Consider the following 15,845-nt stretch of genomic DNA (forward strand, 5'->3'; position numbering starts at 1 on the left):
CAAGCCAGAACAAGACAGCCATTTCATTGTTTTTAGCAATTGTGCTCTCAAACGCTGCCTGTTTTGTGGTGTTCCTATTGACCTGAAAAGTTTAATGATATCATTATGCCATAGAAGGAATTTAATGAGCGTCTCTCTTCAGTAGTGCCCACTTCTAAACAGTATGGATTATTAGTAAAACTGTAGAATTCAGTCAGTCGCTCCGGTTAAGAGACCTTTTGTATTTGGGAGAGCTTTGCTGGGACGTTTCTCTGCTCGATAAAATTAAAATTGACCCATCAGTGGAAGTACAGAAATGGTCTCGGGCATCCTTTATCAACTGATTGATTGGTCCCTGCAGTCTTGGTGGGCAGTAGGAAATAGATGGTTGTATGAGTAAATTTTAGAAGTAAGTTTTCAGAGCTCCGTTTTGGTGCTTGTGTATTGTTGGGAAGTATAGACTTTCTTCCAAAAACTGGAAGAGAGGCAAATACGGAAACAGAAATAAATTTGATGTATTTTTTTTTCATATTTGTAGTTCACAGTCACAGTTTTCAAATGAAGTCATTAAAAAATTGCTCCAGGCAATTGACGAGATCAGCGGGACCCTTTTCTCCCCTCCATCAAAATGGAATCCTGAAATTCAGAGTTTGGAACCAAGTTGTTAAAAGGCACAAACCCTAAAGTTCAAAAAGTTAAAAGTGTTACCGTGGGGGCGGGGGGGGGGAGGAGAAGCCATAGGGTTTTGCGCACCTCATCCATCACTGTAGGGTAAATTGTAATGAAAATCAGCAGTGCCTATTAAGCACAATTGAACCTGACCTCATTATGGGCAGTGTGGTTTTATACTATCAATTGTTGCCAGCCTACAGACAAAACTCCCGTGTTGATTTGTCCTGACTCTACAGATCATGTGACTAACCTTTGACCTTCTGTCCCCCCCACCCCTTCCCCTGTTTCAGAGACGTAGAGGCTCGGGTGTTTTTTGTGCCAATTGCCTGACCACAAAGACCTCTCTCTGGCGAAAGAATGCAAATGGAGGATATGTATGCAACGCGTGTGGTCTCTACCAGAAGCTTCACTCGGTAGGAAGAAGTTACTCATTTTTATACAGGAAAGGTTTCAGGCAGCTAGGCTGAAGTTGGGCAGCTGCGGCTAATTTCCTAACTGCGTTTTCACTGCGGTCACTCTGGGATCAGATGTGATTCATTATGGACGATGCTGATACACCGTAGAGAGGAGACTATGTTGGAGATTACCAATGAGGCATTAATTATTTTGATACAAAATAAAGCATGAAAGGGGAACTGTTTCCTCTCTTTCCCCCCCCAGCCCCTCACAGAACCATGTTATAATAGAATTTCACAGAATTGAAAGGAACTCTCATTTTGATGATGAACAAGAACATCTTTCAAAATGAGGAGTATAGGCAAAGTTACCGCTTGTTTAGATGGACAGATGTATTTGGTATGCTTTGATTGGCATTATTTGTAAGTGTTTTCATGATCAGTAATAGTAAAAAACAAAACAAAATAATTATATGTGGCTGATTCTGAAGATTTGGTAGTATCTCCTGCAGGGAACAATCCCACGCTGTCCATGTAGCCAACCTCCCAGGATCAAATCTGAAATAGTTCCCTTGTATAGGAAAAGTTTACACATGTACATACATATAGGGTTGCCAGCCTGCAGCTGAGACCCGGACATCTCCTGGAATTACAACCGATCTGCAGACTTTAGAGATCAATTCACCTGGAGAAAATGGCTGCTTTAGAGGCTGGATTCTATGGCATTAAACCCTGCTAAGGTCTCTTCTCTCCTCCAACTCCACCTTCACCAGGCTCCAGGGTCTCAGGCAGAGGGCTTTCCCATCACCTACTCACCTAGTCCCTTTAACTGGAGATGCCAGGGATTGAACCTGGGACCTTCTGCATGCCAAGCAGATGCTTTACCACTGAGCCACAGCCCTTCCTCTAAGATCCTCATGAAAGATTTTCTAAGGCCAAATGAGGCATTGGGGAGTGCGGCTGCTGCTGACCTACACCTTCAACCCACATGTTCCCACCAAAATCTAATAAAAAAAATGTTCATGCCACGATAACTCTGCTGTCTGAGTTCTCTGTACCTCCTAAGCAGCAGCCAATGAAGTGAGATAGGAAAACTGAACATGTTGATGTTCCAGTACATGTCATTTTTCAGCTAGACAAAACTGAAGAGATGCTGATCAACGTACCAGTGCCTCCAAATATCTGGTTTGGACCTGAATTCCAAACTATCAGCTTCAACTGAATTTTTGTTCTGTTTTGTTCCTTCATTATATGATAAAGGACTGTATGTTCAATAGATCGACCATAGATTGAAACCAGATTTCTGCTTCTTATACGAGACTATCATTAAAGGGGGAGGACCATGCTTTTAATTTCATGTAATTTTATGCTTCAGTAGTTTTTACCCCGTTCCTACAAGACAGTGAATATATTATGTCTACGAAAATAATTTTCTTTTTTGAGATTTTATTTTTAAAAAACTCATGAAACATAGGAAGCAACCCTTATAAATGGATGCTGGCAACATTGCTAATTGGTAATAAGTTGTAAAACCATTATTTCGTCAGCACAGACTTAAGATAACACCATTTTTAGCTGCAATATTGGAGCGTAGCAATGAGATGTCATTTGATGTAAGCTGACGTTAATGAGTTTAATTTAGCTCTGCCCAATCAAAGGCCACCCGCATAATTAAACCTTTACACAGCTAGGCAGTGACAACTGAAAACAGAGAAGTATTTTTGTTTCATTTGCTTTTGACACAGATTTGCAAACATGGGGAAATGTTTACTCCCTGGTACCAGGGCTTATTATGCCAGTGGATATACAGCAGATACCGACACTGTTCACATGTAGGCAGATTTCATTTGTCCCAAAGAAACCACTGTTAATTTGTGCCGGGGTTAGGCCTGAAGTCCTTGGGCGTATGTGTTCCCTCCCTTCATGTGCAGAGCAGACTTAACCAGACTTCCTGGTTAAGAAGGCTTTCTACATAGAAGGGGCAATGGAAGGCCATCTAGTTGGAAGGGGCCATGCAGGCCATCTAGTCCAATCCCCTGCTTAATGCAGGATCAGCCTAGAGCATCCCTGACAAGTAGGGTTGCCAACCTCCAGGTACTCACATATTCATAAAGTACCACTGATGCACTGAATGTAATGGTTTATGTTTCAAAAATGTGATTTCCAACTAATGATTCCAGTTATACAACAAAACAATTTATACAAAGTTACAACAATCTTCCAAGGAGGTCATGCTTTTCGCTTCCCTGTTGTATCCTCACAACCACCTTATGTTGAAGGTTAGGCTGAGAGGAAGTGACTGGCCCAAAGTCACCCAGTGAGCTCCATGGTAGTGTAGGAATTTGAAACAAAGCTTCTCAGATCCAACGTTCCATCTGCTCCCTTGCCCTGGCTCTCGCTGCCATTCCAGTCGCACTGAGGTAGAAGTCTCCCCTTCTTATTAAAGATCTAAATCAAAGGGGATATTTTCTCTGATTTAGATTTTTAATAGAAAGTTAGAGCTTAACAAGCTAAGTGGCAATTAATGGCGTGGGTGATTCAACTCGGGGGAAAGAAAGAAGCAGGAAGGGGGAGGCAAAGAAGCCAGGTCAAGTGAATCGATAGCTCCATAAAAGTAATTATAGTCAGGTGGACTTTGCTGGCTCTTTTAACGATAATTTCATGTTGCTAATATGCATAAATCATGGTTTTAAAAAAATCTGGGAGCAAAATTGCAGCAACTTTCCACAATTGTTTCCATAGAAGAACTGATGCCTAATTGGCTCTAAACTTACAAGACTGTTAACTAATTTGTATTTTAGGTAGACTTGTGTACAGAATAAATTTCCCATAACTATCATAAACATAGCAAATACCTTGCACTATATCTACTTTTTATCAACTTTTTTTTTTCAAATTGAATTTTAAGAAACAGGAACACTAGAAACTTAGCATTTTCTTGTTGTTTTTAATATTAATTGATCAACATGTTCAACACAATTGTTACTGTCGCATCACAAGAAGAATAAATAGCGCAGACATATCCGTAGGACAATGCGTGAGACATTCTTAATCCACAATTATTACTGAATATTATTTATAGTTAATACCGCATTGATTTTTGCTTAATAGCATTCCCCAAAAATAGACTCTATATTGTTAAAACATTTTTAGCCCAATTAGGGCCCTCAAGGTAGAAAACAGTTAAAAACATTTTAACTCAGATTTCAAAACAAAAATTAACAGGTAAGAAAGTTTGTAAGGAAACATCAAATGATACAAAAAAGGCAGAAGCTATTGATAGAGGGGGACAGATGAGTCTCCCTGAGGAAGGAATTCCACAGTGTTGGTGCCTGAACCAAGAAGACCCTTTCTCAGATTGCCATCCCATGTACCCTCAGATAAACAGAGACATTTGAAACAGGGCCCCCAAAGATAATTGTAACAGGAAGGTAAGTTCATATGGGAGTAAGTTCTCATCGAGATATAGGGCTTTATAGATCAATACTGGCACCTTGAATTGGGCCCAGAAGCAAATTTGAAGCCAGTGTAGATGGAATAAGATTGCGATGTTATAGTTCACTTTAGCATTATAGACTCACTTTAGCATTATATGCTATGAACGTAATTGTCCATTGTGCCTAAAACACCTACAGGTTGAGGATCTCTTATCCGGACTACTTAGGACCAGAAATGGGTCGTATTTTGGATCTTCCCTTATTCTGGAATATTTTCGAAGTTTTGCATATACATAATGAGATATCTTGGGGATGGGACCCAAGTCTAAACACAAAATTCATTTATGTTTTATATATGCTTCATACACATAGCCTGAATGTAATTTTAAACAATATTTTTTTAATAATTTTGTGTACATTGAATTATCGATGGCACTGCTGGGGGCCTGTGTGTAATACCAGCATGCCAGCTCAAAAGGTCCACTTTTCAGATCAGTCTGGATATCGGATGTCCGAATAACGGATACTTAACCTGTATCAGATACCGGATAAATGCATGGCACTCATAGCCAGAGGACCAAGTTCTATGAGGAAAGGTTGAAGGAGCTGGGTATGTTTAGCTTGGAGAAGAGAAGACAACTGAGAGGTGATATGATAACCATCTTCAAGTACTTGAAGGGCTGTCATATAGATGATGGTGCCAAGTTGATTTCTGTTGCCCCAGAAGGTCGGACCAGAACCAATAGATTGAAATTAGATCAAAAGAGTTTCCGTCTAAACATTAGGAAGAACTTTCTAACAATTAGAGCGGTTCCTCGGTGGAACAGGCTTCCTCGGGAGGTGGTGAGCTCTCCTTCCCTGGAAATTTTTAAGCAGAGGCTAGATGGCCATGTGTCAGCAATGCTGGTTCTATGACCTTAGGCATATCATGAGAGGGAGGGCATCTTGGCCATCTGCTGGGCATGGAGTAGGGGTCACTGGGGGTGTGTGGGGGAGGTAGTTGTGAATTTCCTGCATTGTGCAGGGGGTTGGACTAGATGACCCTGGTGGTCCCTTCCAACTCTATGATTCTATGACCAGCTCTTGGCCAGGATATCAGCATCACACTACAAAGTAGGACTAAATTCATTGCCACGAGATGTAGTAATGGCCCAGGTCACACAGGGACCTGCTTCATGTTATCATAAGAAAAATGGAACCTTCCATGATCAGATGTTGAGGTAGCCAATATGAGATGGTTGTGTTTGCCGTGCCTGGCTTATCAGTTTCCCAAGGGCACATGGCTAGCAACCAACTAGACAAAATGGACTTTTTTTAGTTGGAACCAGCAAGGCAGGTCTAACCTATGACCTAGCACTTTATTTTATGCAATGCTATGCAATGTGTTTTACAGTGCAAACCTCGGCAGAGTTACTCCAGTCTAAGAGTATTGATCTCAACGGGCTTAAACTAGAGTAACTCCGAAGAGGATTGCACTGTTAGTCATTAACCGTCTCAGTATCCCATGCAAAGTAGGCCACGGGTTAACTGGCAATAAGCACGGCAATCATCAGAGCCCTTCGTGCTAATTTAACACCAAAAAGAATTTAGGCTAGCGGTTTTGAGGATCCTTGGTCACCACTGTAATAATCAAGGATTTTGTGTGCTCAAGCCATCCTTGAAGATATGTGGTAATTTTCAAGGTTGTTATGGTTAAGGTGGTTCACTCTAGTGCTTTGCTCCCAATTAAAGCGATTCAAAGAGAGATTGCTTGGCACTTTTTTTTAATTACTTAAAATTAAGAAGTTCATTTCCATTGCTAGGCCTGACCTTCTTGTCTGAGGAAGGTTTTTCCGTACGACTGTCCACCGAAACAGCTCCGACTGATAACTTTGGGGATTTGCACAAGCAGCTCGGCAATGCTTTGTTTGAAAGTGCTCTTTCACCGTTGTTGTTGTTGTGTTTTCTGTGCAGACTCCCAGGCCTTTAAACATCATTAAGCAGAACAACGGCGAGCAGATCATTAGGAGACGAACGAGAAAGCGCCTTAACCCAGAGGCACTCCAGGCTGAACAGCTAAACAAACAGCAGAGGGGGAGCAGCGAGGAACAAGTCAATGGCAGCCCGCTAGATAGGAGGTCAGAGGATCATTTGACAGAAGGTCACCAGAGAGAAATCCAGCTTCCCAGCCTGAGTAAATACGAAGCCCCGGGTTCATTGACTAAAAGCCATTCTTCTCCGCAGTCAATATTGGTCAGCCAAACCGCTCTGGATATTCACAAAAGGATGCAACCTTTGCACATTCAGATAAAAAGCCCTCAGGAAAGTACCGGAGACCCAGGCAATAGCTCCTCCATATCAGAAGGGAAAGGAAGCTCGGAGAGAGGCAGTCCAATAGAGAAATACATGAGACCTGCAAAGCACCCGAACTATTCGCCACCCGGAAGCCCCATTGAAAAGTACCAGTACCCACTCTTTGGGCTTCCACTTGTACACAATGACTTTCAAAGCGAAGCTGATTGGCTGAGATTCTGGAGTAAATATAAGCTGTCCGTTCCCGGGAACCCACACTACTTGAGTCACGTGCCTGGCCTACCAAATCCTTGCCAAAACTATGTGCCTTATCCCACCTTTAATCTGCCTCCTCATTTTTCAGCTGTCGGCTCCGACAATGACATTCCTCTCGATTTGGCGATAAAACATTCCAGACCTGGGCCAACGGCAAACGGTGCCTCCAAGGAGAAAGCGAAGGCGCCCCCAAATGTAAAAAACGAAGGCCCCTCAAATGTAGTAGTGAAAACGGAGAAAGTCGACCGAAGTACTCAAGACGAACTGTCAACCAAGTGCGCGCACTGTGGCATTGTCTTTCTGGATGAAGTGATGTACGCCTTGCATATGAGTTGCCATGGGGACAGCGGACCTTTCCAGTGCAGCATATGCCAATATTTTTGCACGGACAAGTATGACTTCACGACTCACATCCAGAGGGGCCTGCATAGGAACAATGCACAAGCTGAAACGAATGGAAAACCTAAAGAGTAAAACAAACAAAACGAAAAAAACAAAAAAATAAATAAACCTTAGCACTTAGCACAATTAAACAGAAATAGGTTTCCTTGATGGGAATTCAATAGCTTGTAATGTCTTATTAAGCACTTCATATAGCAAGCATGCCTTATCCAGTATACAATCCTCCATTCTCTTCTCTCTCTCCCCCCCTTTCCTTTCTTTAAACGAAAAAGTTAAGTAACTGAGAAGGAAAAGGAAAACGGATGGCAGCTGGAAGGGAGGGGGGGCAGGGATAGTCACTTGGGACCCGTCCCACCAAAACTACACAGAAGACACTATATCAGGGCAAGAATCTTTGACAGACTTAACCAGACAACTAATGCTTTTGTTCTTGTGCAAGAAACGCAGCTGGCTAGAACGCAAAGATGTGTAATGCTGACGCAGGTGTACAGTAACATATGCATACTGTATAGCGAAATGGACTTGTTAAATAAACTGATGTCCAGAAATCTAGTAGTATTTTTTTTTCCTCATTTGGGTTCACGTTGGCCTTATTAGAACATTGCTGCAGCATTGTCATTTCCACCATCTGGAGGCAGTATTTTTCCTCCGGATGGGCCTCGCGCTAAGGTCCTGTTTGATCGCTTGACCTTGCGGTCAACCTCTGTTCTCCTCCGTCTTTGCAAGTCCAGGGCAAACGATAGATCGAACAATTTAAAACTCTGCCGAACCAGGAACGACAATTTACGACCGTAAAGGCCACTCTGTATTGTTCCTTCCCTCCCCTCCCAGTGTGTGTGTGGGGGGAATTAAAAATAATAATAATAAAAAAAACTCAGGAAAGACGGAAGTGAAAGGAGTTAGGTCTCAGAAAAAAAAATTACTGTATATACGCAGAGAAGACCTTTGCCTTTCCAGTCTGCCTCATAAGCTTAGGAAGATGTGGGAGGGCCCCTTAAATGGAGATTGTGCTACAGCTCAGCACAGTGCAAGTCCTGGGGTTACAAACCACATTTCAGGGGATTCTGGGTAACTCGCTTTGGCCAAAATAGAAGTTGGTGGAGTGCTGTTCCGTAGAGAAGCACTCCGTCTGATGTCTCAAGTAGGGAAGCTACTTTACAAACTTGATTTGCATAGTATTAATATTTTTATTTTTGCATTCGCTGCTCTGTTTCCATTTTGCTTCCGGGTGGGAGTGCATGACTGATTTCCCCGAAGGCCTTTGGTTATTTATATGCATCGGTCAATCCCTTCGCTAGGCTTCACACCGGCTTTGGCTAGGTAGTACGGAAGATGCCTTCATAGCCATTTTTATTTTTAATACTTTTTTTAAAAAAAAGCTTTTGTAAAAAAAACTATTCCATGAAGGGAAAGCTCCTCAGCATAACTGCTCAGGGAAATAGGGCTAAAAAACTAAATATTCAGCCATTGGTTCAAGGTGCTGTTAGCCACGCCTCCATAGATGCTACAAGGATGAACAATGAATGGACTCGGATTAGTTTTTCGTTTCTCTCGGCCCAGCCAGTAGTTTTGATTTATTTTTTACGAAGGTTGATAAACAAGAGATATTACAAGCTACTGGATGCACTGTCAGATTAACTTATTTCATTTAAGAAGTTGGGAGAACAAATAGGAAAAAAAGAACTTATTTTTCTAGTAAATATTAATGTATTACATTTCAAATAATGGTGCCTGACATATTGAATAATTATTTTCTACAGTGTACGTATGCAACAAAGATATTCCATCATGCGTAAGATTCAGCGCTGGCTCAGCCTCGCTCTGTTTACATTTGCAAATGTAGCAAACAAGGTAATGAAGCAACTTTCTATTGCAGTAGGTATCTCTCTCTCTCTTTGTGTGTGTGTGTGCATTAAAATTGTAAACGGTAACATGAAATGAATGGACTTTGTTGATGTTAATGGTATGGGGGGAGAAGAAGAAGAAGGAAATGAAAATATTTTTATGCCTACTTAGGAGGGAGAAAAAGGGTAGCACTGTTCATTCCAAGTACTTTTTTTTTTTGTATTCTCGAGCTCTTAACTCACATTGTTATGCTTAAAATGATAAACATATATCCTCTTTTTATTGCTTTGTCTATGTTTCAGAGGAAACATTTCAGAGATTATGTTGAGAGGTGCCATCTGACTCCTTGGCACTGAAGTTTTGTTTTTTTTAATTGCATCCTTGTAGTAGCATCGCACCCCCCCCCCCCATTCTTTGTCCATATTACACAGTCGCTTCATGTGTTATTGTTGTTTTGCGCGGGAGGGGGGCTTGTTTCTTTATATTGCATCGCAGGGTCTTCGTCTCTTGAGGTTGGGGGAATACCGCTGGTTCATGAGCGTTGCGGCGAATGACGTTAGAAATGTCTGTCCCCTGTGACATTCTCCCATTTCTCTTGTTATTGTTGTTTTTATTTTAATGTTCTTAAATGTTCTAGGAAAATGTTATCAGGGCTAGATCCTCCAGTTCCGAAGATGTCTCTTAAGGGCCCTGTTCTCATCTCACTTACATGCTGCCTCCTTCAAATAGTCATGTAATGAAAGCTAAAAACGGTACTAAAGAGGTCATGGCATTTAGTATAGATCAGACACATCATTCTCTGATCTAGCCAACATTGTGATTAAAATACACACGGCCAGAGAGGAGGAAGAGAGAACTGAGCTTAGGGTTGTATCTGTATCAGGGTCGGAGAGAGTGTCAAACAGAGAGGAGCCGGCCTGAACAGCAGGGTTCCCCCACACCCTTTGGTAAAGAAAATATCACGCCTGCAGGATGAATACAAATGATCAAGTGGGCGATGGAACCACTTGGCAAGGTACCATCTGTATTCTTCCAGGTGCATCATGTCACTCTTTTGGGGGTCTGAATAGTACGCGAAAATCCCGAGGCAGAATATTCCAAGCAATGATGGCCAACAGCTGTCATGTCACCTTGCCAAGACCCCGTGTTGAGTGACCACTTGGTATATGGTCATTTGCATTCATCCTCAACTTATATTTAAACAACCTGTGGGGAATTGCAAGCTGCGTGAGTTGCGCTTCTGTAGCCCGCTATGAAAGATCTCCGTGACCTTGGCCATGTTACGGAATTGGCATATCTCACAAGCTTCCGGCTATTGGAGAACAGGTCCCATCAGACAGCCTGCAGTGAGCTTATGGTTGGATTCTGAGCCGGCCTATCCTATTCACTGCTTCTGCTACAAGCTCCTACAAGCGAAATGCTGCCCTCCAGACACCTCCCATTCCCCCCCTCCCTTCTGCCTGGGAAAACAGAAAAAAGGGGGGTGTTCATCGGGCTCCACTGTCAAGTCAAAAGTCATGCCCAGAGGACCACATTTGGCTTGGAAGTTGCACAGGTCTAGCGTTGTCAACACCAAGTCTCACTGGTTCACTCAGGGTTGTGCTGTTCAGTTGCATTCTCGGGTAAGGAAGGCTGCTGTTTTCACCCATCCTCCTCTGCAAGATCGGCTGCTTCAGCACCATATGGCGTTTACATTTGTCCTCCACGAACAAAACAAAAGGAAACAAAATTGTTTCAGGAGCAGAACCTGAAATGGGTGGTCCTCCTCTAGTGGTGTGGTGTTCCATTTAAACGCGCACGCCCCATTGTTTTATCAACTCCCAGTGCTACAAATCAAATTGCACAGTCATAGCGTTGAGATTTGACCATCTTATCTCGACAGATTCTCTAGCTTTCTAGTGCAAAATCCCATTGTAGCAAATTTAAAATCCACTTATAGAACTCTGATTTCAGCCAGGCTTTCTAGCTCTGTACTCTCACCATATGCCAACTTGTTCATGTGGGGAAAGGATGAAAAGTTATTCAAGGGGAGGATCATTTGGTGGGCCAGTTACCATCTAAGGCGATGGTCCCCCGCTTCTAGAGCCTGCGGGCACGTGTGGAATTCTGACACGGCATGGTGGGTGCAGCAACAAAATGGCTGCCACAAAATGGCTGTGTCAGGAGGCGGGGCCAGCCACCAAATTATTGCCACAGCTTAACTTCAGTAACACAATGTAGATCCTTGTGTTGTGGTGGCAGCTGCTGCCAAAGCAACATTTACGAAAATCTGCACAGCCAATCAAATCTCCTCTAGTCAATGAGAAGCCTTGTTGGGCAAAAGCCCACCTGGCCCCACCCACTTCCTAAAAACACTTGGCAAAGTGCCAGAAAAGGTGTCAGTGGTTGCCGTGGCTCCGACGAACATCCACGTTGGGGATCCCTGATCTAAGGGCTTAAGGTCACCTCCCCAGGTACTTAGACCATTTGCTAGACTTACAGCAGGAAACTTTTAAAGAAATGATCTTCTAGCTCTACTCTTCAAAGAAAATCTGGAGGAGACTGCACAGAAAAACACTTGTTTGTGTGGGCCAATATACAGCTTTCCACACAACGTGTAATTTATGGGGGAAAAACATTCAGTATTAATAGATGGAGGAGAGTGTAGATTGGCTCTCTAGGGTCTCAGGCTGAGGTCTTTCACGTCACCTACTTGCCTAGTCCCTTTAACTGGGGATGCCGGGGATTGAACCTGGGACCTTCGGCATGCTAAGCCAATGCTCTACCACTGAGCCATGGCCCCTTCCCTTATATATAAATGCTGGTCTCCCTAACCTCCACTGCTGCTGCTCTCTCCTTTATTCAATCCAGTTTTTATCCATCTGCTCGCCTGGACGCAGTGTTTTGCTAACACGCTAGAGGCGCCTTTAGATAAACTAAAGACGTTGTTTTATACGATTGTTTTATAGGGATATTTTAATTGTTGGTTTAAGGTTTTTATCTATTTGATAGGATGCCTATTCCTTTGTAAGCCTCTCTGAGCCTGGCCTTGGGCTGGGGAGAGAAGGATAACAAGTGGAAATAATAAATAAATAAACCTCTGTTTATCTCCAAGTAGGGCAAATAGCAAATGGTTGAGGGTCCACTCACTTCCTCAGTCTGAATTGCAACCCCTCCACTCCCCTTTACTGTAAAATAGGGAGGAAATCCTGAAAGATCCATGATTGGATCTCCAAATATCTCATTGTATTGGTTCCTGAGTTATACACACATGTGGTTCTTCCAACGTCCTATGGAGTGATGAGCCCCTTCTACAGTCGCTAGATAATTTTGCATTTAGCCACTAGATAATTTTGCATTTGTTGAGATGCGGGAACGATCATCTTGTGCCTGAAAAAAATATAATGCAGGAGTTGGCTATGATTATAAAAAGGCCAAATGAATAGATAAAATCCAACACAGAATTAGGTGCTCTTATCCTCGGTGGTTTCATGCCAGAGGCATTTGTTTTCCAGCGAAGTCTCCACAGATGCAGTCTCTGGTGTTCAAAATCCCAAAGCAAAATCCAAGTACTGTTTCCCATAGTGACCTAGTTTCTTGCCTAAATCAAATAGTTTCAATAATATCGTAGTGGGTGAAAAACTGTGAGCTAGTACTGTTTCGCAGAGGGGAAAGAGGGGGTTCAGAATAATAAAAAGTTGTGAGGAAGATACTTTTCTTTTAGTAGTTAAGTTAATGCAGTTGAAAAGATTCTCCTCCCTTTGCAGATGATGTTCAGGAATTATCAACTTTGTTTTTTATTTCTGTAAAATAAAGTCCAGTGCCAAAAAACGGCTCTCTGTTGTCAGCTCAATGCCGTGTCTGCTTTCAGTCTTTTGAAATTACACATCATTTTCAAAAGGACCTTCTGTTTTGGCCATCTTGATGTGATTATGCCTACTTGATGGTCATCCAAAAGCCAAAGACTTTAAAAAATGGTTCAGTCCAATTAATGTGGTACATTTTTGCCTGGCTTGGGATGGATTTGATCTTGGCCAGCAGAAGCAGTACACGTGTCAGCATGGCTTCTTCCTTAACATGGTGGCCACGATCCACGGCTTCCCATTTTCTTCCACAAAATGTAAATACCCTTCACATTGCCTGCAGTAGAGAAGAGCAAGAGTCCAGCGGTACCTGAAAGACTAACAAAATTTCTGGCAGAGTATCTGAAGTTGTATCTGAAGAATTGAGCTGTGGTTCACGAAAGCTCATACCCTGCCAGAAATTTTGTTAGTCTTTCAGGGGCCACTGGACTCTTGCTCTTCTCTACTGCTATTGACAGACTAAAAGGGCTACCCATCATAATCTTTTAATCATTGCACACAGGCAGTGTTTCCCCGCTATAGAAGGGAACGAGAAACCATTTTGAGACTTGGGTTGCCAACCTCCAAGTAGTGGCTGGAGATCTCCCAGAATTATCTCCAGACCTCAGAGATCAGCTATCCCTGGAAAAAATGACTGCTTTGGAGGGTGGACTGTGAGGCATTTCATCCTGCTGAAGTTCCTCTCCTCCCCAGATGTCACCCTCCCCAGGCTCCATCCCCCAAAATCACTAGAAATTTCCCAACCCAGAGCTGGCTGCCCCGTTTGATGCACAGTACTTTGGGTGTACAGCTAGAGCTGTTGGACCATGGCCAAATGGGTACATTTGCACTTGCCACTTTTTTTTAGTAGGGTGAGCAAAAGAATCATAAGGTGACAGTTGTGGGTTCCTGGCTCCCCAGTATTTAAGAGATCCAGTAGGGTCAAAGAGCTCGAAACTGGCAACCTCTGGCAGAGAAAAGCACTTAAGGGGTTATAAAAACTGCTGAAAGCATGGTGTGGAGCCAGCGTGGTGTAGTGGTTAAGAGCGGTGGTTTTGGATCAGTGGAGTCTGATCTGGAGAACCGGGTTTGATTCCCCCACTCCTCCACATGAGCGGCGGAGGCTAATCTGGTGAACTGGATTTGTTTCCCCACCCCTACACACTAAACCAGCTGGGTGATCTTGGGCTAGACACACACTCTCAGCCCCACCTACCTCACAGGGTGTCTGTTGTGGGGAGGGGAAGGGAAGGTCATTGTAAGCCGGTTTGATCCTTAAGTGGTAGAGAAAGTTGGCATATAAAAACCAACTCTTCTTCTACTTCTTCTGAAAGGAAAGTTAGAAGTAGCTCTACTCCGTGCACACTTGATGGCAATAAATGTAATGGTGTCTTTGAAATGTTCTCTTTGAAGCAGTCAATTTTTTCTTTATTAAGATGGTCACATAGGGCTGGCCCAAGATGTCATGGTATCTGAGGTAGAAGATCTAAATGGCAGCCCTTCCTTACCACGGAATGCAATGATGAACAATCCACATGGGTATTTCCTGCTCAAGCCTCATTGAAATGAATGGGCAGTGCTTTTTCCCCCAATGGGACTTGTCCAGGAGGACTTCCCAGTGGATTGTGCCTTGAGTTAGATCTGTTTCTTACCCTTGACAACCTTAAAGGATCCCAAAAGCAATCACGAGTTGGCAGCCTTAACTGATGTCCTGGTGGGACTTTGCTACTTTTCTGGGGAAGTTCTCCACTTTCCTTGGCGAAAGAATGAAAGACGGCATCTCAGAACGTGTCGCTGTCATTTAACTTTTAACAGCAATATTCACCGATGGAAATCTCATCCACCCATGGAGTGAGATCATGTTGCTCAAGAGAACCTCTTTCATGTATGGCTCTGAAATGACTCTACAATGCTCTTTGCTGCTCTGTCCTTTACAACACATGGGTGTTTTGTTTTATTTTGTTTCTCTATTTGTGCTCCCCCCCCCCCATCCTTTACCCAGTTTTCATAGTGCATGTTCATTTCTACTCACAAACATGTTCCTGGTGTATTTCTTATGCAAACAATTCTTCAGGCAGCAAAAGGTGTCTGTTACATCTAAACTTGAATAATAAAGTTTTACCACCAGTTATAAAGAAAAATGTTTTGAGTCTTCTTTTTATATGGGGGGAAATGCCAGTACTGGTATCGGGGGGGGGGGGGTGGCAAGGAGGATGAGGAGAAATTGCCTTTAACCTGGACAGGACAAAAATTTAGAAAAGCTTAAAGAAGATGGTTTTCTCAACAAAAAAAAAAAAAACCTCTGTGGCCCTTTATAGTAAGCCCCATGGCGCAGAGTGGTAAGCTACAGTACTGCAGTAAAAAGCTCTGCTCACAACCTGAATTCAATCCCGACGGAAGACGGTTTCAGGTAGCTGGCTCAAGGTTGACTCAGTCTTACTTCTTTCCGAGGTCGGTAAAATGAGTACCCAGCTTGCTGGGGGTAAAGGGAAGATGACTGGGGAAGGCACTGGCAAACCACCCCGTAAACATAGTCTGCCTAGTAAACGTCGGGATTTGACGTCACCCCATGGGTCGGGAATGACCCGGTGCTTGCCCAGGGGACCTTTACCTTTAACATGGGTTTGGCCCAAGGGGGAACTGTCAGAACTGCTAAAACGTATCGCCATAGTGCCATTGGCTAATCAAAAGTACGTAAGGACTTCCGGGGATTGGGAACAGCAGTTCCTTAACCACTACACCATGCT

At 43.1% G+C, this 15,845-nt stretch overlaps 1 protein-coding gene across 4 annotated transcripts in view; it reads left to right on the forward strand.

The window, feature by feature from the left end:
* The window catches only part of TRPS1 (transcriptional repressor GATA binding 1), a 281,041-nt gene extending 273,061 nt beyond the window's left edge, over nucleotides 1–7,980 (forward strand). For all 4 annotated transcript variants that reach the window (XM_056854088.1, XM_056854086.1, XM_056854089.1 and 1 more), the window contains 2 exons: nucleotides 942–1,064; nucleotides 6,437–7,980. In XM_056854088.1, the coding sequence (XP_056710066.1) occupies nucleotides 942–1,064; nucleotides 6,437–7,504 (1,191 nt within the window). In that variant the 3' untranslated portion in view covers nucleotides 7,505–7,980. The remainder of the gene's footprint in view (nucleotides 1–941; nucleotides 1,065–6,436) is intronic.
* The last annotated feature ends 7,865 nt before the right edge of the window (nucleotides 7,981–15,845 follow it).

Source organism: Euleptes europaea, chromosome 8 (genome assembly GCF_029931775.1).
Source record: "Euleptes europaea isolate rEulEur1 chromosome 8, rEulEur1.hap1, whole genome shotgun sequence".
Lineage (NCBI taxonomy): Eukaryota > Metazoa > Chordata > Lepidosauria > Squamata > Sphaerodactylidae > Euleptes > Euleptes europaea.